General features: G+C 38.7%; 1 protein-coding gene across 3 annotated transcripts in view; it reads left to right on the top strand.

Moving 5' to 3' along the window:
• LOC127578883 (peroxidasin-like) overlaps positions 1 to 24847 on the top strand; it is a 171155-nt gene that overhangs the window by 88614 nt on the left and 57694 nt on the right. For all 3 annotated transcript variants that reach the window (XM_052031415.1, XM_052031416.1, XM_052031417.1), the window contains 8 exons: positions 2320 to 2391; positions 4676 to 4747; positions 6283 to 6354; positions 7204 to 7275; positions 10488 to 10657; positions 12673 to 12790; positions 17067 to 17236; positions 19862 to 20134. In XM_052031415.1, the coding sequence (XP_051887375.1) occupies positions 2320 to 2391; positions 4676 to 4747; positions 6283 to 6354; positions 7204 to 7275; positions 10488 to 10657; positions 12673 to 12790; positions 17067 to 17236; positions 19862 to 20134 (1019 nt within the window). The remainder of the gene's footprint in view (positions 1 to 2319; positions 2392 to 4675; positions 4748 to 6282; positions 6355 to 7203; positions 7276 to 10487; positions 10658 to 12672; positions 12791 to 17066; positions 17237 to 19861; positions 20135 to 24847) is intronic.

Raw genomic sequence — 24847 nt, 5'->3', positions numbered from 1 at the left:
CCTTGCCCCAAAAAAAGACAGCTGAGAAACACCACCAAAGGTTTGCACATCAGTCAGCCTGTGAAGTGATGGAAATGACCTTCCCCCACGCAGTAATGGTCGAAAAGTATGCTGCAGAGTTAGCTCGACCGACTCAGTCGAGAGCTTGACAATTTGATGAGTGGTGTTCATTTCATTAATACTTCATTGGTTACAGCATGATTTGGGATGTTCTAAGGTTGTGAAAGGTGTTATTGCAAGCCATCTATTCTCTTCTTAATACGATTGTCTGTTAGGTCACTTACCTTTCATAAATGAAACTCGTGCAAATCCACTCAACTAGCTCAGAAAGAGAGCTACAACAAGAAAGGTATTAGATTCATTTTCATAAAAAGGTGAGCAGAAGCCTGAAAGGGTGTATTTTCTTCTATACTTATTTAAAAAAATAACAATAGATTGCTGCATGAGAAGTTGACATAAATTATATCAGTGCAGTAATGTTTAGCTGAGCGGCTTCTTCCATTTTCACCTCTTTTGGGTTCAAACTTTGTTTTTTTTAATGTGATCCATTATGCTCCCTTTTGTCTTGCACTTCCATCTTGTTATTTAATCTCTCCTGTATTTCCCACCATCACATTTGGGATGGGACAAAGAATTAAAATGACATGTTACAGACTGAACAAAATGTTCCCAAAAACAGTGTTTGCTCTGTGTGTTGCAGAGGTGACAGTCGATCACATAATTGCAGACCCATTAGTTTGACTTCGGTGCATATAAATTAAGAAAATGGATTATCAGGTGTAAATATGCAAAATAATATAATAAATCTGGCTGACTGAATAGAAGGCAAGACCTTGCTGGTCATGTCTGACAACTCTGCATTTCACACTTCACACTCCTTTGTATTAGGCGGTCATTAATCCATCGATATTTCCTTTGATTAACCCACCTCAACCCCCACTGTTTCTGCAACCTAAAAATAATTTGTTTTTCTCTCTTTCCAAATTCTGACAAAGGCTTTGCAGCTTGCAACATTAACTCCATTTATCTTTCCACATGTGCTGTCTGACCCGTTGAGCATTGCCAGCATTTTCTGTTTTTATTGAAGGGAAGATCTAACTGACATCCTTAATTTCTTTGAAGAAATAGCAATCCAATTCTACAAACCTAAAAATAATCTGATAATTTCTGTGCAAAAGGACTGCTAATTATTGTGCTTCAGAATTGATTATCAATTGACTGAAGAAAAGAAAATGTTTGCTTGTTTTTAATCCAAAACAAAATAGAAAGGAATGTGGATAAACTGGCAGTGCTGAAATATTGACACAAGAAGTCAATGTAGACTCTTATTAGCGAGATACAAATTCATCCTGCTGTGTGTGCCAAGCATGGGATGCAATAATATATATATATGCACATAGAGCCTCACTCCTGACATTTTATTTTGTTGTCTTGATGACAGGTTTCTACACCAATATATTTAAGCAGGAACAATAAGCAAAGACTGCTGACCCTTACCTTGGCCAGCTAACTTAGGTTAGGTAAATGACCATTCGAATCGTAATTAATTCAAATTTGCAACTTTCACGTAAGTTATGTTGACTCTGGATCAACATTTCCTGAATTCTATTGTTCCTTTTGGACCAGTACTCACCCAAACTACTACTCTCACTTACAATACTGAAATAGTGGATCTCCCGTTGGCCAAACAATTGATCCTTCTTCTCCGTGTCCCAGGCAGGGGGGGTCTTCCTTGCGATAGTTGTTCTCCCCGGAGTTCTTGTTTATCTCCTGAGTTCTCACTGCTCTACCTCCAAAAACCTTCATTATTATTATTTTTTCCTTACCAGTTCTGCACTGTTGTACTTCGATTCTGTTGGTTCTGACTTATCAGGCTAAGATCACAGAGTGGGAGTTGGATGGTTGGGGAATCCAGGGCATAAAGCAAGGCAGGGGGGAAAGATCTGAGGAAATGATCTGGAGGAGAGCAGAAGGGGAATCGAGATGTTTGAAGAGAGGAGCCAGGAGGAAGATTGGAGAGGGGGCTGACAGAAAACCAGAGATATTGGGGAGAAGATCAATTCAGACTGTGGTGAGAAGTGGGAAGAGATCCAAGGAGGTCCCAGTGTATGACTTCAGCAAGTGGCCCATATATATAGCTAAATGACTACAAAGGCAAAATGGTTAAAACTTAAGGGTTCAGGAGAGTGGAAGCAGAAATTCTCCTTGATTTATTTTCTGTGTTTTTTTTTCCCCAAGAGGAACATGAAATCTCTAGTGTGCGCAAGCTACAATGTTTGTCAATGCATTCATTCATTACTGACTTCTCTATCTTTTCAGGTTGCTCAACAATAACCAAATTAAAGGGATTCCACAGAGGGCCTTTGAGGAGTTGGAAAACCTGAAGTATCTGTGAGTTTACACCAATAGCTACCCAGAAATATTTGCTGTGTTAGAATTAGAAGATAGACACAATTTGATTCAGTTCTGTTTTACAATATTGATTTACGAAATGAGTATTAAGTAATCATGTTCAGTAGGATTAATTTGTTAATTTGCTGTTAGCTGATATTGTTCCCAGTAAGTAACTCATAACACATGTATTTGATACACAACCATGGTATCCATGCACTTATTAAATGAGGATAATGCAAAACAGCTTACGTTGGTGGATAGCCAAATTTCTAAACAGTTGACAGAAGTGCATCATTTTAATAAATATTACCAGATGAATGACAATCTCCAGATGTGCATTTTTCCTCCATAAGTTTAAAGTTCTGTGCATTTATGGCACACTCATACTGGGCTGAATTCTCATCTCAGCATAAAGCTTTACTGAGCCTTGCTGTTAACATTCCTGTTCTGTAGATTGCCACTAAAGCAAACTTCTTTAATATTAACATGTACTTTCAGGAAAAATAGGCAGCTAGTGCTATGTATATCTGATGCACTGGACCTTCAGGACAAAGGGTTTCTTTCCTTACAATTCATAGTGATAAGGTAGAATATATTAAAAGGGAAATGTTGCATTGTATTCATTTTTTTTGCTACAAACAGCAGGGAATTAAGTGTATGCTGCCAACTCGACATTTCCATTGCCATTACAGAAATGGTACAAATTATGGATGAGAGGTAGTAATCTTACACGATTCACTACTGGTATGGATTCTCCCAAGAGTTGCATCAAACATGTGCTTATCACCAAGTAAAGAAATTGTTGGCAACTCTTGCCCCCAAATTTTCAATTTGCTTTAATGGCAAGTGAAGTTCATAGGATTATCCATCTTGTGGAAACCCAGAGAAGGTCTGGGATGTCTAAATGCATAAAAGGAGATCACGATATGTGACTGAAACAATGTTGAGACTGACAATTTGATTAAAGACAGAATAAGACAATACTTCAGTTTTCATTTAGCAGCAGCAGCAGAAATAGGGAGCAAACATTTTATGTCCACACAGCCAAGTAATTGTTGTAATGTAAGGAAAGTAAATTTTGCAATGATACTATGAGTTTACATTGGATTATTTACACTGTTACCAACACACGTTAAGTATCCAAGTTTCAGGCAGATGACCAAATTAGGAATTGTCCATGTTTGTGTTTGGAAGTCGACACTGTGGTTTGATCCCTGAAACTACTATAGGGAATCAAAACTCTGTTACATACTGAGAACTCTTGATCTTGATCTCTGAGATCGAAGCTTGTGTCACAAGTCAGAATGGAGAATATATCCATCTGAACAGAAATGGGTAAAGGTAAGGTTGAAGTGGGAAAAAGCAATATTTGGGGTGAAGAAATTTTAAACAGAATTGGAGAGATGAAAGGGGAGAAATGTACTTATTTGTAAATAATAGATGGGTATGAAGTAGACCATTAATCAAAACAGGTGTGAATTAATACTACAGTGGCAAATAGGGATGGAGACAGAATATATTCCAGTGTGAAGTGAGGGCTGTTTTGTCAGATCAAGAAGTCCTGTCCATGGCTTGTGTCAGAACTTTGGTCACTGCAGGAACCATTAGGTTTTGGTGAAGGGAGAATTGGGGAGGAATAAAGCCAATGTGAAGTGGGTAGAATAGAATCTGAATTGGAGGAAATAGAGTGCCTGTTTATCACTGTGACAACTTAAAACAACTTAATGCATTTAGCAGCAATTACTCTTCATGGAATGAGGCAAAAGCACCAAAGTTTCTGGCACATTAATCTGGTATGTAAATAGTGGAATGGCAAGCGTATCAACAGTTTGAGTTACAATGAGCCATGCCCCTCAGCACCTCCAATGTAAGCTCATGCCATAAGCCTGTTACTGTGCTGTACATCAGCTTTTGTAATTTTTTTTAAAATTTGAATGTACTCGGGAGTTATATTTGTTCAACCCCAAGGAGTGGTCCATGGTTTTAGCAGTCTGCCACATAAATGCTTGAAATCATTGAGGTAAATGAGACTGAGAAATTCTTCCAGAGTGGTCAAATTTATAAGTACATAGTGGATGCGTGGAAGTTTTGCAGCTTTTTCCAAATTCTATTGACTCTTCCATCAAAGATATGGAAAGTTATCGACAGATGCCGACAGAAATTTCCCACTCTTAAATGTCACAGTCTGTTAATGTTTCGCTTTTTGACTTGCAATTAGTGTGACAGCTGGCTAAATAATAAGTAAATTATTGTCTTACAAACTTTTTCCATTTTTCTTCAGCTACCTTTACAAAAATGAAATCCAAACAATTCAAAAGCAAGCTTTTAAGGGGTTGGTTTCCCTGGAACAGCTGTAAGTTCATAATTTATCAATCTGTATAATAAAAACACATATGTATTAAAACCATATGTATTTCATGATGCATTTAAAATAAACATGATTGCCAATTTCAATTGTGCAATGTGATAATCTGTGTATGGTAAAGTCTTCACATTCTTTAGTATAAGTACTCTCTACTGTTGCAGAAAGTTAGTTTATCTGCTTATGGTTGTATGGTTAAAAATTCTTCATTTATATGAAGTAAACTAGTTGACCTCCCATGGCATTACCCATCAACACCCTGGAGTGTAGAGGATGGGTGTGATGTTCAGCTTATCCAAGTATAGGCAGCCAAGTAATTTCTGTTGCTCCTTGAATTCAGGCTTGCAGGCTGTAAAGTTCAGGCAACAAGTTTATGACTATCATTCTTAAATTATCCCATTTTATCACAGATATAAAAAGAAGCGTGACTTTGGAGTTTAGATAATTATAACCGAGAAGTCAAGAAGGACCCAAACCAAAGATATTTGTTCTGACATTGTACAGTGATTATTTTTTCTCTGCTGGGTGAGGCATGGGTTGGTGGTGGAGTAAGGAATGATGTCAGTCTGGCCCTGTATCAACCAACTCTCTTCTGAATCTGAAGGTTTTTGGTTTAAACTCCAGTCCAAGTACTTGAGCATAAAATCATCAGTCTGGTGCTGAGGAAGGACTGCAACATAGCAAATATTGTGAACTTCTTCAGAATATTTCCTTTTTATTCATTCAAGGCCATGTCCCTCCTAAATTCCTATGAATTAAAGAAGCAGTTAAACATCAATCATATTGGTAGACATGGAATCATGTAAACTTAGCATATTTCCTTCCCTGAACAATCTGGTGGTGTCGTGGTAAACAACACTGATGTTTGCCACTTTATTTCCAGGATTATTTAAATTCCTCAGTTGCCAAGATGTGATTTCAACTTGAGTCTATGGATCATTGATGCTGGTCTCCACATGCTAATTCAGTAACTTAACCATGTGCTACTGCTCCCACTAGTAAAAGGGTTTTGTGATACCCTTTCAATGATATGGGAGTTCTCTTGGAATATTTGTCCTGCAGTCCAGTCTCTCAGAAAGTAGTTTGCCTGATCATTTTTCTCATTCCTTTTTTGGACTTTGTCCTACACAAGTATTTTTTTAACTGTGAGAAAATTGAGATTGGAGGTTGGAAAAGCAGCTTTGGATCCTCCTTTTAATTGCTCAGAACTATCCAGGTCAACTAGTGGAATTTTCGATCCAGTTGACCAATCTAAATGAGGAAGACATGGGTATACAATGAAAAGGAAGACTTGGTTTCACACAGTGAAGTTAAATTGAAGATTGGTTTATCTTAACTGATCCACGATTGAGGTTATGGTATTATTTGGAAGATATTTTTGATAAACATCTTTAAAGGAAAGCTATGAAAGGATTCCCATAAAATGGGAATGGAAGTGATGGCTCCCATTGAAAAGCTAGACAAAAGGCAACTTGTCACCTCATTTGCTGCAACTTCTCTCATTCAATGCTCTTTTATCCTAACAGATACCTTCACTTCAATAATATAGAAGTGTTAGAATCTGAAACATTTAGTGATCTTCCTAAACTTGAAAGATTGTAAGTACACTTTTTGGTAAAAGTAATTGTTACTGAATGATTTTCCAATGATGATCATTTTTAATCAGCATGTTTCTATTAGCATTTTCTTCAAAATTTCTGATATTCTACTGCCTCTAATCTGATGCATTTGATGTTGGAATTACACAGATAATGATGTGCAAATACTTCACACATGCTGTTAGAAATTTTCTCTTTGCTATTTTATTGTAGAGATGAGCCTCCTCAAAATAAGTGTGTTAATATTTATAACAAAATAGTGGAGAAAGAAATTTGTCAAAAATGTTTATATATTATTTGTATGGAAATAGTGTATGCCATGTGCAGTTGTTTGGTTTATGTGTACCAGAAGGCTCTGGTATGAAGTCCCCTTCCAGCGTCCTGAGCACAACATCGAGGCTGATCCTCCAACGCTGTACAACGGGGGGGGGGGGGGGGGGGGGGGGGGGGGCGGTGGGGGGAGGGTGCTGCATTATTGGAAGTGCTGACTTTCAGATGAGATTTTAAACCAGGACCTCATCTCACCTTGAGTGTGAAAGATACAGTGATAACTTTTTCAAAGAATAGCCTGGGAATTATTTGGGCATTGTTTATCTTTCAACCAGCTTCATTAATATAATGCTGTTTGTGAGAATTTATTGTATGCAAATTGTGACTACACTTGAACAAACATTTTATTAGCTGTAAAATGCTTTGGAGTGCCTTGAGGGAGCTTTCAAGAATAAAACCCTTAACTCTGTAGATCACACTGAATTTTTAATCCTACTGAACAAGATATAGCCACCTTTTATCTTTTCAATGTCATGAAATTAACTAAGTATGTAAACTAGTTGTTTTTAATTTTTTTAGATTCTTGCATAACAATAGACTATCAAGAATACATCCAGGGACCTTCTACCAGCTTGAATCATTGAAAAGACTGTAAGTACAAAATCGCTTGCTGATATTATCTTGAATTTATGAGTATCCTTGTATTCATGCACTGGCTACTATGTTCCCAAGATGAAGGACTACAAGATTTGTGCTGCTTGCACTGGAGCCCAACTCACAGGCTAGAGGTGGCTGCAGAGAAACATGTCCAAATTGATCGAAGGTGGAGTCCCTCCCGCGCCCCACCCCTCCCCCCCCCATAACCTGGCTCCATCTGCCTTTTTATTTTGTGTCTGCCTCCACCTGTCATCTGTCTGCCTCTGTGTCCCAACTCCAGCCCTTCTGCTGCCCTACCTGGCTCCATCTGCCCTTCCTTGGTCCACCAATTACCTCTTGGTCCCTGTCTCACCACTCCCCCACTCCTCTTTGTGCTGGCTCTCTCCACTCTCAGTCCTGATGCAGGCTTTCAACCCGAATATGTCGACAATTCCCTTTCCCCAACAAATGCTGCTCAACCCACTGAGTTCATCTGGCAGATTATTTGTTGCTCCAGATTCCAGCATCTGCGGTCTCCTGTATCTCTGAATTGCTTTTGAAAGTGACTTCGTAAGGGATTTGACCACAAGAATCTAGGCTGACACTCCATCGCTGTTCTGGGAGAGTGGTACCCTGCTGGAGGTGACCTAGCTTGCTTACTCAGGTGGACATAAAAGAATTCACTGCATTATTTCAAAGAAATGCAGAATAGATTATCCATGATCCCTGCTCAATGTTTGACCCTTGATCAACATCACACAATTGTCCCATTGCTATTTATGGGAGCTTGTACATCGGATGCCAAATTTTGTATACTTCAAATGTATGCCATTAGCTGCAAAGTGCTTTGATATGACCTGAGGCCATGAAAAGCTCTTTGAGTTCAAGTTAGTTTTAGGAGCCAAACATTGAGCTTCTAATCCCCACCCTGAGAGCACCAGGATCCATTGGAATTCCTGGTACCAGACTGATGATAGCAGAATATCTACATTTCTTTTCACTGAAATTTGGAAAAGCACTTGACACTCCAGCCAGTCACTTAAAGGGCTTTCATATTTTTCTTTTAATCTGGATGTGTTTGTACTGCTAACTCCAACTATTGTGCATCAGAGTCTGACCTATAGATGCAGTTTTACCTGGGTTTACAAGTCTGCCCTCGTTTCAGGTATTCCCTCTGGCTAGTCCCAGCAAAACATTAAATTTCAGGGTATAGCAGCCTGTCAGGATCATCCAAGACCAACACTGTGGCACTATAATTTAAAAGCATAAATGGAATAGAAACCTTTTAATGGGAACAGAACCATCGCCATTTCCTTTGATTAATCATTTTTTAAAAAAACTATTCTCAGCTAACCTAATTGGTACTAATATATTCATTATCTGCTTCAAAAATGAACTCACTTATCTGCCTTTAGCAGCACATTTAGATTTGGTGATAAGACCATATGAAATTTTTCAACTGAACTTCTTTGGGAATCAAGCTATTATCTGTCTCTGACAGAGAGGCTTGTGAATTCTGCATAGTCATGCTGGTTAATGATCAGAACTCATCGGTTTGTGAAAAAAACTTACTGTTCTCAATCTATTATGAAGAATTACAAAGCTTAGTCAACTTACTTTCTATTATTGTACTTCTATTTATTATTCTATTAAATGGAGCATTTGACATATTGGCTCTGCATTTTTTTATTTGTTTACAGGATTTTGTCTCTGGCAAGATCAGCATTTATTACTGATTCTTAATTGTCCCTTAAGAAAGTGGTGGTGTGCTGCCAACTTGAACTGTTATGTGCATTTGTGTCTATCCATTACATTGCATGGGTATTTCATTTGTATGATATAAGATTAGAAACATTACATCTCCTAGGCAAGCAATTCATTTGCTGAAATGTGAATCTTAACATTTAGTCTGGAATTGTAGTTTCAATAACAGAAGTATTTTTTCCCACAGCAACTTATTCTATCTTATTCCTACATTAGTAATCAACTAAAATAAATATTTCAGCTGGGGAACATTTCTGCAGAAGGGCTGCTGATTTCTTACCTGTATTTAAGATTAAAACATCAGCAACTTGCTTCATTGGCCAAAAATTTAATGATTATTTTACTTGATTTTCCAGAACACTTCAAAGAATGTAGGAATAAGATTATATAAATTATTCTATACAAAAAAACATTTCTGTTATTAAAACAACAGTTCAAGACTAAATGGTAATATTCATTTTTCAGTAAATGAATTATTGGACTAGGTGTAACATTCATAATCTTTTGCCATACAAAAGAAATGCCCTTGCATATAATGGAAAGACTCAAATTCGCATAACAACTCAAGATAACATCCAAAATTTCTGCAAAGAAGCCAAGAGCTGTGCAAGGAACATTTTATCAGCAGTTTAAGAAGATGGATCGCTTCTTGAGGGCAATTTGGAATGGGCGATAAATGCTGGCCTTCGCTTTCAATGGTTCAGTTCTGATGAAAGTTCACTAACCAAGAACATTAACTGTTTCTCTCTCCACAGCTCCAAAACTTGCTGTGTATTTCTAAGATACTCTGTTTGCATAGCAGGTCTGAAATGTTTCTCAGTTTACAGATTTTATTTAATGGCTTCTTTTCTACTTGTCAAGCATGACCTCATAGGAATTACAATCAAGGTAGCTCCTGGCTTGAAGCTAGATAGGCTAACAAAACCATCAAATGCTCCAGTAATCTAAATAGGACATTCAGTTTTCCCTTCCTTTTGGAAAATGTTAAGCACCATTTTGTTAATGTGACTCAGACCATAATGCAACACAAATATTGTAAGAGTATTGTTAAACATAATCTTTGTTAATCATCTAACATAGTCATCTGAATTGTGTAATGTTGAGAATCTGATAGTTAAAGGACCTTTAGGGAACAGTAATCATAACACGATAGAATTTTATGTCAAAAAGAAAGTGATTTGATTCAATCTGAAATTCAGTCTTAAATATCAATAACGCAAACTATCAGGGCATGGGGTGTGAGCTGGCTATGGTTGATTGGAAAATGAAATTAAAAGATATGACAGTGAACATGTAATGACTAATATTTGAAGAATTAATGCACAATTTACATGTCATAGATGCTGAATCTTCTAGAATGTTCAATAAAAGTTGGATTTTAATCCAAAGTGAATGTAGTCAATGAACTGTTTTATCACAAAGTTTGCGTACACTTATTTTTCTGTGGTAACTTTATTTTGCAGTCGCTTGGATTCCAATTCACTGATCTGTGATTGTGAGTTGATGTGGCTTGCAGAGCTGCTAAAGAAATATGCTGAACATGGTAATGCCCAGACAGCTGCCACCTGTGAGCATCCCAGTAGGCTTCAGGGACGGTCCGTGACAACCGTAACAGCACAAGAGTTCAATTGTGGTAAAGTGAATTAAAATGTCACAATTATTTCACTTTTATAAAGTAAACTTGTCATTCCCACTTTCAAAAGTGGTTCGGGTATTTAGAGGGAATGTGATGGTTGGATAAGGTTTGGAACTCAGCAAGGGAAGCAGAGCAATCAGGCAGTCATCTCAAAACCTCAACAGCGAACAAATAGGTTGTGTGCAGTGAGAGCTGGTGTTGATGGGGCAGAACAGGAAGCTCAAATTCACACAAAGTTGAAGGCAATTTAACTCCCAATGTTTGGCAACCCACAGCACAGCAACAAATTCTTAGGCTGCAACTAGAATGTTTCCAAGTGCCATGGTGAAGGTAAAAATATCTCCCTGTCATTGGCCAGAAATAGAGGTGAGTCTGGAACTGGAGCCTTTTTCCAGACTGAAGCTAAGGCACGACCCCATAATCGTTGGAGGGTGGGTTCAGCCTAGTAGGATTGCTGTACTAGTGTTTGTTATATATCAAAGCCCTCCTGTGTAGTTGGCTCCATTCTTCCTGTCAAAGTTGGCTCAAGAGTTTGAAAGGAGGAGCTTTAGTCTGTTGTTTTTATAGGTAAATAAATTGTATTTTAAAAGAGAAATCATACCATATTTCCTAGATTTTAGAGTATGTAATCAGATGGATAGAGCTTTGAGCATAATGTTCAGCCTTAGGAAGAAAATGATTTAAAACATTCAAAGGGTTCCTGTCAATGGAATATGTGCAGAGAGTGACAGCAGATCTATTTGACCTGCTTGAGACTTCCTGCAGGATAGATGGTGGCTGATACGATGATGGAACTGGAAAGGCTACCAACTTTCAAGAGGCTTGAAAGAGAAACTCAGTGCCTAATTATTACTGGAAATTTTTGAAACACAAAATAATTAGTTGAATCTGTTACATTGACCATGGGTGACTGTGGGTACTTGAGTCATGTAGCATGGACGATGCTGCATGGCTCAAAGTGCAACTTGGCTTTGAGTCTCAAACCAAAGAACACTTTGTATCATTCTGCCAGTTTCATTTGTTGTAGGAGACACCTCATATTTCCACTGGGCATCTCAGAAGACCATGGGCTAGATTGATAAAGTGGACATTCAAGTGTGAGTCTTTTTGTGGCATTTAAAGGAGGGAGATAAGATGAGCAGAATATGATGTAAGGCTCGAGGGGTAGAGCACATCAAAAGGGAGTGATATCTAGTATAAAAGGCTGGTCCAACTATCAATACTGTGTTCTTTACAGCACAAAAGAGTGACATCCTTGTGTGGATGAATTTGGAGAAATGAAATTGTCAATAAATGGGATGAGGCAGAAGAGCTTTGTAGAAAGAAAAGGGTTGCTGGTGTATTATCATCAGTAGATTTCTCACCTGCTGAATTGTGTGTTTTTATTCTATAACATTTTAGACTAAGGGTGAGTTTTTTTGGGCCCAAAATGGTCTCTGATCCAGAGTGCAGTTGTAATACTTAGCTACTGACTCAGCCTGACTTAAAGCACAGCTCAGGTACTCTCTATGTGTCCATATTTAAATATTGTTTGGTGAGAGAAGTTTTCAGATTGTAAATTTGTGGCAGCATAGCCAGATAGGGATTTGGCTTGAAGGTTTGGTTTATCTGAAAGATGCCACACAAGGCAATAAATTGGGGTCTCATTCTAGATAATATGCTGAAATAATGTGCGTGGCAATGCAGCTTCTGTTTCTGATGTGAGATTGCTCTCAACTGAGGACATCGTTAGATGCTCTGAAAGCTGCCTAAAGAAGTTTTAAGTGCATGTGATAGTACTGCCAGTGTTAGATATTGATGAAGGAAAATACATGACTCTGGGTTCAAGTTCATATGGGAAGGTTAATTATTTTAGGCAGGATGGATTATAGAATGCCAGTTATTTCCACGTAGACACATGTGCTCAACCTTAGCACGGTACTAATTAGTCTCAACCTTTACAATCATTCCTGTTGTTTTTCCTGATTCAAAGAAAGCAATTTGAACTCACTGCTGCCCTTACTTCCTTATAGAGAGGCCTCGTATCACTTCTGAGCCACAGGATGTAGACGTTACTCTGGGAAATACAGTTTACTTCACCTGCCGGGCAGAAGGCAACCCTAAGCCCAACATCATTTGGTTGCACAATAAGTGAGTACCTGGGGGAAAGAATGCATAAAATTATGGTAATTGCAAAGTGGTTAAGAAATATGACCATGGAATTTAACAAAAATTGGCATTGTTCATTTGAAAACTAGCTTAATATGGTGTAGAGCAATTTTGCCTTCATTTTTGGGTGTCTCGGGATCCATTGAAAATTGAACCCCTCCTTGTATCAGATGCAAGTTTTCTCCAAATGACACCCACAGGAGTGCAACACCTAAAATTAGTCTCCCAGTGTGATTTTTAACCTCGCATCTGAAAAACAATAGTTCTTATTTACTCGCAGAACAGCTGGTCTTTACTAACATTGTTTCTCCAAAAGTGTAGCTTGAACTCCATTCTTTGTCCTCACTGACATCTGTGCCTCCCTGTGACCTTAACTCCACCTCGTGTGTCTTGACTGCTTTGCCCAGGAAGGTCAGAAGCATGCTCGCTCTCCAGTTCATAGCCTTAGCATCATTCCAGGCTACCATTGTTGATCTCTGCCACATCTCACAGTTTGCTGCTCACACCTGCGTTAGGAAGATCGCCCAAACCCCATACACAAGCTGAGGAGATATCTTCCTTTTTTTTTTGAATTGTACTTGTACCTGGAGTGCCAGGCCTAGCCCTGGCCAATCTCTATGCACCTGCTGCACAAAAAGCATGCCTCCTGAAGATACTATTCCTCACTAGTCTGTTCAAGTACATCTAACCACTGGAGACAAATCTCTCACATTCTTTCCATCATTGCAGCAACCATTCATTAAGGAGCAGCATTTCTCCATAGCTGGAAGAGTGTTGCTTGTATTTTGATATGACCATTTAAGAGCTTTGAGCCTAGATCACAGCTGCTAGGCCAAATGCTGGCAGCTGTAATAACTTGCAACAGGTCAATGGAGAATACTGAGCTGAAACTGACAAAGTATGGCATCATACATGGAAAGTCATCGATGTTGTTCTGTGAATCTCACAATAGGAGATCCCGATCTTTATGGGGCTTTCAAAAATAGCATTAGGATGACTCTCACTACTGTATTAACACAATTAAAAGATGATAAAGCTGCTTTTAGACTCGTGCATTGGATGAATAGTTACTTAATGTTATCATTTCTAAGTTGTTGGTCTTTCACCTTGATCTCAATTGGACTAATTTCTTTCCAAACTACAGAGACAATGCTCTTTTCACGGTAATTTGAAAGATTTCATCAGGTGCATTAAACCTACTAAAATTGCAAAGTCTAAGTCCTCCTTTTAGGAAAACTGCATGTTTAATTGTTGCAAGAGGCGTGGAAGCTGTACTAAATCAGCAAGATATTAATCTATGAGATGAGGGAGTGGGTAGTATCAATCAGAAATAAATAAATATCACATGGATCTGAAAAGTTTGACTGAAAGATTGGCTAAAGATAAGATAAGGTGGGGTTCGATGGTTTTGCAAATGTGTTCTAAAGCATAGGTTGTACCATTGACATATACAACAAGCAGTGTATCAGAGAATACAAACTGGGGCATTCATTTTCAGAAGGTTGAAGTGTTGGGGAGGGGAGGAAGAAAGCAATGTTATCAAAATGGAAAAGATTGGATTTTACAATGGAAGTGAATTTAGTTTTGAAGCATACATCTTGGTCAAGTAGAAAAATGTGGTCACAGCAATGTCCACCTCAAGTTTGCTGAGATAACTGGAATCAGCTGGTTGTTTGCACAACTCCTTACTGCAGCAAGTTTTGCAGCTGTTAACTTGGAGAATTTTCTGGCTCATTCACATTAGGAAATGGCTGTTTTTATTAATGGAGGCTAAAGAGGTTCACAATGCTGTTTTAACCATTGCTATTGATCTCCTGAAAGAACTGGTTTAATAAATAATTTTATATGGCGATCACTTCCTTAGATACATACATATTATTGAAAAGGTTCTTCAACCAATTGATACCATGTTGGCATGTTCTTGTTAACAGGTATATGCCTTGTAGAATTTGACTGGATGATTCCATTGTTACAAATTACACAGCTGCAAAAAGGCAAGCAAAACACACATCTCACATGTCTGTTTTGAGTTAGAACTGCAGACTAATTGATCATTTAATTGTGAAATGATTTGTTATTTGTTAGATCTTGCTGTGAGCATTTTGTTTGCCATGTTTACCCAAGCAACAATCTAATTATTACGTTTTAATTAGATGCAAATTGCTCTGGGCATCCTGGGGGACATAAGGTGCTAAAAAATTTCAGAAAAAAAGACGTAATGGTTGCTAAGCAACTCCTTTGGTTAATTTATTTAACTATTTGTCTTTTTGAACCATATAATTGCCTATAAAATTAGATTCCACTGATAAATAGTTGATTTGTTTTTGAGCCAACAGAAGAATCGATTTCAATCCTGAAATGTTACAAAGAAAGAATTTCCATTTATACAACACTTAGCACCTCAGAACAATCCAAAATGTGCTACAACTAATGAGGTGCTATTGAAATAGAGTCACTTCTTGGAGCAGTGAACTTGAATACAATAAAGTCTTACAAACTACTACTTGGTCAGTCCTTCAGCATCAAGGATGTCTTCCTTCCACCCCAGTTCTATGGGTTCTGAGGTGGCTGATCAGGCCAATGTGGGGCAGGAGGTGCTTAGTGTGGTGGGCTGGTCAGTAGTTTGGGTGGTGGTGCACTCCTTCTGCTGTTTACACTGTGCATTGTGTGTTGCTGACAGATGGACTCAAGATTCTAAATGCCCTCTGCAAATGCTCCTGCTCCATTTTGAGTGACCACGGGTGAAGGATTCTCTTGAGTTGGTGCAGATGTTACAAAGTAGCTTTGGGAATGTCCTCGTTACATTTCCTCTGTCCACCTGGTAATCTTGGGATAATCTTGTGGATAGTACTCCTTGATACCTGTTATCTGTGTCTGGCCTTGAACCCATCTGAGAGGGGTAAAGCTTGCCAAAACTCATGGTGCAGTACAACTCAGAACTCTTTAAAAGTTTATTGAAACTAATTAGCACTACTGCTGCTGCAATATAAAATACTACAAATTATATAATGAGAGATATAACAAGAAAGCACTAAGGAGTTATACGATATGATTTTAAAAATATTAAAAACTGTAATAAGGTGCCATGCACTGCTGCAGCTTTTGTACTCCAACAATCTTACACAGCTTTAAACTCTTGACTAATGTAACGTCAACTTGCATGTAATTAGCTCTAATTCTAATTCTGGATACAACTCAATCTTGTGTTGACCCATGTCTGGACAGATTGATCAAAACAGTGTGCAAATCCTTTTCAAAGATTTCCGTATTTTTATAATACAAAAAATATCATGCCAGTGCTTATTGATTGACACAAACCCCTCATATTGTGATTATTCCTTCTGTGCCCAGTTTAGTTCTTACAAGGCCATGCACCCGAAACTAATTAGTTCAATTTTCAGTGAAGAACAGTGAGTGTATTAAACCCTTGAAAAATTCCTACTCTGCTGAAATTCTGTGCAGAAGTTAGATAATGTAGTTTGTGTCCTTGGGTATATCTTGCCTGTGAACAGAAAGGACTTTTTCCTCGCAGCTTGGTGGTAGCAAAAATACGTCACATTGACTTTTCTATATGTATGAGTAGTCTTCCCCTTTTGGACAGTTAGTAATATTTTCCCAGAATTATTTCTTTTTGGAATATCAAGGATCTATTTGGTTATAGAGAGTATTTAAACTTGAAAAGGAACATTTCTTCACATAGATTGCAACTTAATTAACTTCATTAATTTTTTATATTTGGTCAGCTTTCCCAAATATTTTATCATTTATTTACAGTGTCTGGGCATTGCTGGCAAGGCCAGCACTTTTGACCATTGCTAAACGCTCCTGGTAGTGGTGGTGCCACCTTGAACTACTGCATTCTATCAGTGAAAGTATGCTGATGGTGCTGTTTGGTGGAAAGTTCCAGGATTTAGAACATAAGACATAAGAAATTGAAGCAGGAGTAGGACATCTGGCCCATTGAGCCTGCTCCGCCATTCAATAAGATCATGGCTGATCTGGCCATGGACTCAGATCCACCTACCTGCCTTTTCCCCATAACCCTTAATTCCTCTACTATGCAAAAATCTAACTGTGTCTTAAATGTACTTAATGACTCAGCAATGATGAAGGAAGAGTCATTTGGTTCCAAATTCCAATGGCTTGTTCCCATGTACCTGCCGTCCATGCCCTTCTTGCCTTGATCCCAACTGGTGATAAGAACAGTGAAGAACAAGCTTTCATATTGCTTCATCATTTCCTGTTTATGTCTCCCCAGTAATGAAATTGATATGAAAGATGATCATCGTGTGAACCTACTGGAAGATGGCACGCTGATGATTCAGGATATAAAAGAGTCAGACCAGGGTGCCTACCAGTGCATGGCGAAAAATGTCGCAGGAGAGGTCAAGACCAACGAAGTGATCCTCCGGTATTTTGGCACACCATGTAAGGATGCAAAAAATTATTATTACAAACATCAGGTTATTTTAGTTCTCTGCTACACTGGAGGGATTATGATTGAACTATACAAATTTCCCCACAGGAGAGACAAGAGATTGCAGATGCTGGAATATGGAGCGACAATCTGCTAGAGGAACTCAGTGGGTCATAGAGTTATACAGCACAGAAACTGGTCACCAAAGATGCCCCATCCAAGCTAGTCCCATTTGTTAGAGTTTGGCCCATAGCCTTCTAAACCTTTCTAATCTATGTAACTGTCCAAATGTCTTTTAAATGTTGTTATTGTACCTGCCTCAACTCATTCCTCTGGCAGCTCATTCCACATACACCCTTTACACCATTTGTTTTAAAAAAAAATTGCCCCTCAAGTTCCTATTAAATCTCTCCCCTCTCACTTTTAACCTATGGCCTTTGGTTCTTGATTCCCCAACCCTGGGAAAAAGACTGCATGCATTTACCCTATCTATGCCCCTCATGAATTTATACACTTCTATAAGATCACCTCTCAGTCTCTTGCACTCCAAGGAATAATGTCATAGCCTGTCTAACCTCTCCCTATAACTGTGTCCCTCAATCCCTCAGTCCCATCAGGAGTGTCGATGCAGGGTTGCGACCCGAAGCATCGACAATTCCTTCCCTCCCACAGATGCTGCTTGACCTCCTGAGTTCCTCCAGCAGATTATTTGTTGTTCTAAATTTCCCCACAGTTGGCCACTGAGCACATCTGCTGTGCCAGTGCTACCTTCTCAAGTGGAATTGACAGAACCAATTTCTCTCTTCCTCTAAATCCTTTCAAGTTCTTCCTTTTTCTTTCTGGTTGTCTGATTCCTTTCTAACAGATTACTGCCTCAATAGCTATTTTATATGACTTTCTATATCCAAATTATCCAATGGGTCATTTTTTTAAAGAAATTCTTCCTTTGTCGTTCTGTTTTGAAATATCAGCTACTTTGTATGAATTAAAAGGTTGCACTTTAATAGCATGTTTAAAGAAAACATTTAACCATCTGTGGCATTAATTTGCAGTGCAAGTTTTCTGTTCTTTTGCAGCAATTATAAAAATAAGTGACTTAATATCAGAGACTATGCCATGGGGAAAAATAATGCTTGTAAAATAATCTCCTTAAGATATTTAAATGGGTGTTAGTTTCAAAATAACAGTGTTAACTTCTTTTTGTCGGTAGTTTGGTTTTGACAAGGTTGCCTTGGTCTATCCACTAATGCTGGCAGAGTTGATTGCTGAGTGACCTACTGTGAGATAATTTGTGTTAGGCTCAAGCTGGGAAAGAATATGGAATAGAAATAATAATTCATTACTATTAAACTAAGTTAGAAACAAATATTTTACAAAAAAATTACTCTGGAAAATTTTAATAAATTGCTATTTCTTCTGGTAATGTATTACCAAGTTCAGCCTCTGAATATAGGTGCATTAGTAAACCAAGCACTTACAAAGATGATTCATAATGTTTACTCACATCTTAAATTGCACTCAACCAGCCATTCAGAGTGAATGACTTTACTCTCATGGTTCATAATGATTGATGAAGTGAATTTTAAATTGACAGGATTTAATACTAAAAACATAAAATATCTACTCCCAAGTTAGCAGTTTTGCAATTATTATTCAACAGTATTATTCCATCTTTAATTACTTCATATGGTGTTTAATCTTCAATTTTGGTGTATTTAATTTTAGTGAAATGTGTGATATCTTCATAAAACACCATCAATTAAGGCTGTGCAGAAGACATGTACCAGAATTTCAATACAATCTATGCTATTTTTTTAAAATAAATCTGTTGGGGCCAAAACATTCCACTGCAAAATTCTTTGTGGTTCTTCAGAAAGTTTCATCTCGTGTTTACATCTGCTTGCAATAATGCTTATCCTTGTAGGTGGTGTGATGAAAAGGTTTAACTAATGCAAATAACACCTTGATCAATTAAAGTCAAACCCTACTCAAAAGTGGGGAGAAAAGCCCTCTTCTGTGCAGATAGGGGTATGGGTTTTTAAAAACTGAGGCCTGTTCAAGCTTCAATTATCATATTTTGTTGGCCTGCTTATCATTTGAAAAATTGAGGCTATTAAACTTAATACAATTATCCATAGTTAAGAAAATACCAGACTTAATAATTGGAAAAGCAGGTGACTTCAATTTTTTTTTGGAAAAGGAAGACATTCCTTGCAAGTACTTTGACAACATCTAACACCCAGAAATACTCTATTTCTGCTGCTCTTCACTGGAGATTCTTCTTTTTCTTCGTACCCCAATTTTTTTCTCTTCCCCCTTTCCCTACTTCTTCCTTATTTTCTTATTGCCTCTTCCTTCCCATACATCTTCTTTCATCCTCTGCCTTACTCCAATGAGTTCCCTAACCTGTAGTACTACACTACCTGATGACCAGAATTGATCTTGATAACCCATATGACATGTCACATAGATTAACAGTTTACTTCAAAACATATGTAGAATTTGGGCATAATGAATTATCTAATTTAGAAGTTGTTTCCAAAATATAAAGGCACACTGGATGACTTGTATATAAGAATAACTCATACTTCATGGTAGAATTGTCAAGATATCCAACCTGACTTATATTTTTCCAGCAAAACCTACTTTTGTGATTCAGCCTCAAAACACCGAGGTGTTGGTGGGGGAAAGCGTCACACTTGAATGTGGTGTCTCAGGCCATCCTCAACCACGCATCATCTGGACCAAGGGTAATAACACCCCCATCCCTGATGACCTAAGGTACACCATCACTTCTTCCGGTGGGCTTTTCATGCAGAACGTCACCTTCGAGGATCAAGGGCAGTACAACTGTAATGCGAGCAACACTGAAGGTTCCATCCAGGCTGTCGCCCACATCATTGTTCAAGGTACATAATAAACTAGTATTGGTGTTAACAGTTATTATTAATATTAAATGTACAATCTACAGGTTTTAATAAAGGATAAGATATCTTTATTAGTCACATGTACATCGAAGCACAGTGAAATATATCTTTTTGCATAGTGTTCTGGGGGCAGCCCACAAATCTTGCCACAGTTCCGGCGCCAACACAGCATGACCACAACTTCCTAACCTGTACGTCTTTTTGGAATGTGGGAAGAAACCAGAGCACCCGGAGGAAACCCACGCAGACACGGGGAGAACGTACAAACACCTTAGAGACAGTGGCCAGATTAGAACCCGGGTCGCTGGCACTGTAAAGTGTTACGCTAACCGCTACACTACCGTGCCTGCCCAAGGATAGATAATGCTTCGTACAACAAATTGAGGAATATACTTTATGAAAGCTATTTCAAAATAATCTAATAAATATAACACTGTGTTAACTTATTAACCAATTTAACTTTGGAAAATAGATGTACTTTTAAACCATTTCAAGCACATGAATTCTGTAGTTCTCAGGCATTTAGAGTCATAGCGCGACACAGATACAGGCCCTTCAGCCCAATGAGTCCATGCCGACCATGGTGCCCACCCATCTAGTCCTAATTTCCTGCGTTCAGCCCATATCCCTCTAAGCCCCACCCCTGCATGTACCTATCCAAGTGCTTCTTAAATGATACTATTGTACCTGCCTCAACTACTTCCTCTGGCAGCTTTTTCCATATACTCACCACCCTCTGCGTGAAAAAGTTGCCCCTCAAGTCCCTTTTAAATCTTTCCCCCCTCACCCTAAATCTATGCTCCCTAGGCTTGGAACATTTACTAAAAGATAATCTAGCAGTGGATGGGGTTAAGCACTGAAGGCCGGCAGTTACCTTAGCGATGTTAGTGAAGAGATATAACATGTTCATACAACTTAAAATATAAACAGAAAATGCTGGAAATACTCAGCAGATCAGGCCACGTTTGAGGGAAGAGAAACAGGGTTAATGTTTCAGGTCAAAGACCCTTTACCAGAACTGGGAAGGAGAGAAAAGATGCTTGTTAAACTGCAGAGAGAGTGGGGTGGGGTGTCTCTGATGGTAAAGCCAGAGTGACAATGAGAAAAAAGCTGTAAACAAGGTTATCTGGACAATGATTGAATGGGAGCAGTTAGAGAGTGAGAACTTCGACAAAAGATATCTTTATTACTCACATGTGCATCGGCACACACAGTGAAATGCATCTATTTGCGTAGAGTGTTCTGGGGGCAGCCCTCAAGTGTTGCCATGCTTCTGGTGCCAACATAGCATGCCCACAGCTTCCTAACCCATACGTCTTTGGAATGTGGGAGGAAACTGGAGCACTCGGAGGAAACCCACGAAGTCACGGGGAGAATATACAAACTCCTTACAGACAGCGGCCGGAATTGAACCCAGGTCGCTGGTGCTGTATTAGCATTACGCTAACCGCTACGCTACTGTGCCTGCCCATAAAATAAATGTAAACCCGCTGCTAGCGGGGTTTGAACCTGCACAGGGAAACCCCATTGGATTTCGAATACAACGCCTTAACTGCTCGGCCATCGCAGCTACCCAAACGTAAATAGCAGAATGTGAGAATTGTGAAATGCAGAGCAGGAAGACTAAACCAGCAGGTCAGGCTTGGCATGTCCTCCACTGCCAGAGAGAAAAAAAAATTTAAAAAAGAAAATAATACCAACAAGCTGAGCCAATATCACAGATAGACAACTGATACAGAGAGAAAAATCAAATTACCTTAAGATGCAGAATTCAATTTTGAGTCCAGAAAGCTGCAACGTACCCAAACAGAAGATGGGGTGCTGTCCCTCAAGCTTGTGTTAGGCCTCATTATAATAGTGTAGGAGATGTCAGACTGATAGGTCAGAGTGGGAGCGAAATGAGAATTGAAGTGGCAGGCAACGGGAAGCTCAGAAACCCTGTGGACTGAATGCAGGTGCTCTTTAAAGTGATCACTCAGTCTACGTTTGGTTTCTCCAATGTAAAGGAGATCACATTGTGAACACAACACAGTACACTAGATTGGAAGAAGTGCAAGTGAATCATTGCTTCACCTGGAAAGACTGTTTGGGTCCCTGGATGGTGGGAAGGAAAGAGGTGAAATGTCCTCCAGCATATATTGCAGTTCTTTTTGATTTTCATGTTCATATAACTTTCCTTTGTGTGTTACACAGGCATTCATCCATTTGTTTGAATGGGTAGACAAATCAATCAGTTTTTGACAATAAGAAGTCACACGTCATTATTATGTGAATCTTTAACCAATAATTTGTTCTAACCCTGTATTTTCCAATCAGCATGAAAATAATTATTAGAGAACTCAAATAAACATTTTCTGTACATAATAGAGTAATAGAGCACTACAGCACAGAAACAGGCCTTTCAGCCCATCTAGTCCATGTCGGCCTGGTTCTCTGCTTAGTCCCATCTACCTGCACCCGGGCCATAGCCCTCCATACCTCTCTCATCCATGGCACCTATCCAAACTTCTCTTAAATGTTTCAATTGAACCCGCATTTACCACTTCAGCTGGCAGCACGTTCCACACTCACACCACCCTCAGAGTAAAGTAGATTCCCCTTAAATATTTCACCTTTTTACCCTAAACCTATGACCTCTAGTTCCAGTCTCACATAACCTGAGGGGAAAAAGACTGCATGCATTCACCCAATCTATACCCCTCATAATTTTGTATACTTCTATAAGATCTTCCCTCATTCTCCTGCACTCTAGGGAATAAAGTCCTAACCTGTTCAACCTATCCCTGTAACTCAGGTCCTCAAGTCCCAGCAACGTCCATGTTCATTTTCTCTGCACTCTTTCAAGCTTATTGATATCATTCCTGTAGGTAGGTGACCAGAACGGCACACAATACTCCAAATTTGGCCTCACCAACGTCTTTTTCAACTTCAACATAACATCCCAACTCCTGTACTCAGTGCCCTGATTTATGAAGGTCAATGTGCCAAAAGCTCTCTTTATGACGCTATCTACCTGTGATGCCACTTTCAAGGAATTATTAAGGTCCCTTTGTTCTACCGCATACTTCAGTGCCCTACCATTCACTGTGTAAGTGTTACCCTGGTTTGTCCTCCCAAAGTGCATCACCTCACACTTGTCTGCATTAAATTCCATCTGCCATTTTTCAGCCCATTTCCCCAGCTGGTCCAGATCACTTTGCAAGGTTTGAAAGCCTTCCTCGCTGTCCACTACATCCCAATCTTGGTGTCATAATATTGACAACTGTGGCAAAAGACTGGCAGTTTGAAATTAAACCAGTAATTGTAGTGGGAGAAATAAAGTTATCCTTTCAGGTTAGTGTTGTCATTTCTATATTAGACTTCAATTCTAATTTAAATTTCAGCAAAGATAGTTGGTTTAAAAATAAAGTTATTAAACAATTTTAAAGGCATTTTTTTAAATATATATATTTGCTGTTTGATTTATTTTTAGTGCTGGAGATATTTTTCAATAAGCCCAGCCCTTCTGGTGTTTGGTAGCTTTAGCCTGCTCAAAAACTAACTTTTCTGTATTCGTATTACACCCATAAGTCCTGTGGTATGTTGCAACACAAGTGAGTCAGGCAGATTCAAATATCTAACCCTTTAACCTCTAAGCTGAGTGTTGACTTGGGAAAAACTCCAATTAGTAATTTTGGGCATGTAATGCCCTGTAAACTGAGTCACTGTGACATTCTGACATCTAGTGATTATATTTCTCACTCACTCTCCTTTCCAGGATACCTCCATCAGGTGGGACTTCGCCAGACATTTTCTTTTCAGTAATCTTTCACTGGTATTCCTGTCTCTGTTCCTCTGGTGACTGCTGGATTTTAATGAACAGTGAAAGCTAAATTAGTGGGTTTAGAGTGAACACCTCCCACAGGAAACTATCACCACTTGTTAATAATGTTTTACAATAATGCAAAGAGGAGATAAGAAGAAGAACACAGGAGAAGTGTTACTTTGTTACTCTGAGCATCAATTTAAAATCTGATGCCAGAATCACTGTCAAGTAATCCTCATGAAAATCCATTATCCTGTTTACTCACATTTGGCCTTTTTAAAATGGAGATTAAGATTGATCTCTGGTTGTGAATCTCTAGAATTCTCTACCCCACAGAGCTGTGGAGGCAGTCATTGGATTTATTCAAGGCAGAGATTGATGGACATTTAAACTACAAGGGAGTCAAGGGGTATGGGGAGAGAGCAAGAAAATGGTATTGAGACCTAGGTTAGTAAATTATGATCTTATTGAACGACAGAGCACCCATGAGGTGCCAATTGGCCTGTTTCTGCTCTGTTGCTAATGTTCGTATATATTCAATCTTATGGCAGTTCTTGGTTGACACAAAGTAGAAAGACATAATTAGTACATTGAAAGTAGGTTTGCTTGATTGAACCACTCCAGTATTTTTCTTACAAAGGCAAGCAATAAATGTGAAATCTTATTATTCATTTTGGTTTCAGAAGCCTGCATTATCTGATGGGGGTGCAGTTTTCCTTGATAGAACATCTTTTGCCAGCTGTTACCGTGAGCTATTACCAGGCAACAGTTGTAAATTAATCTCCGTGACTTGCCACAGCAGGATGAAGAAACATCTGGCCAAGTGTTTTTTTTGTTGAATCCTATGCATGCTGTAGACGGAATAGTCTTTCCAAGCACCTTTCCTACTG

The sequence above is a fragment of the Pristis pectinata genome, chromosome 16, assembly GCF_009764475.1.
Source record: "Pristis pectinata isolate sPriPec2 chromosome 16, sPriPec2.1.pri, whole genome shotgun sequence".
Lineage (NCBI taxonomy): Eukaryota > Metazoa > Chordata > Chondrichthyes > Rhinopristiformes > Pristidae > Pristis > Pristis pectinata.
This window is presented reverse-complemented; position numbering and strand designations above follow the sequence as displayed.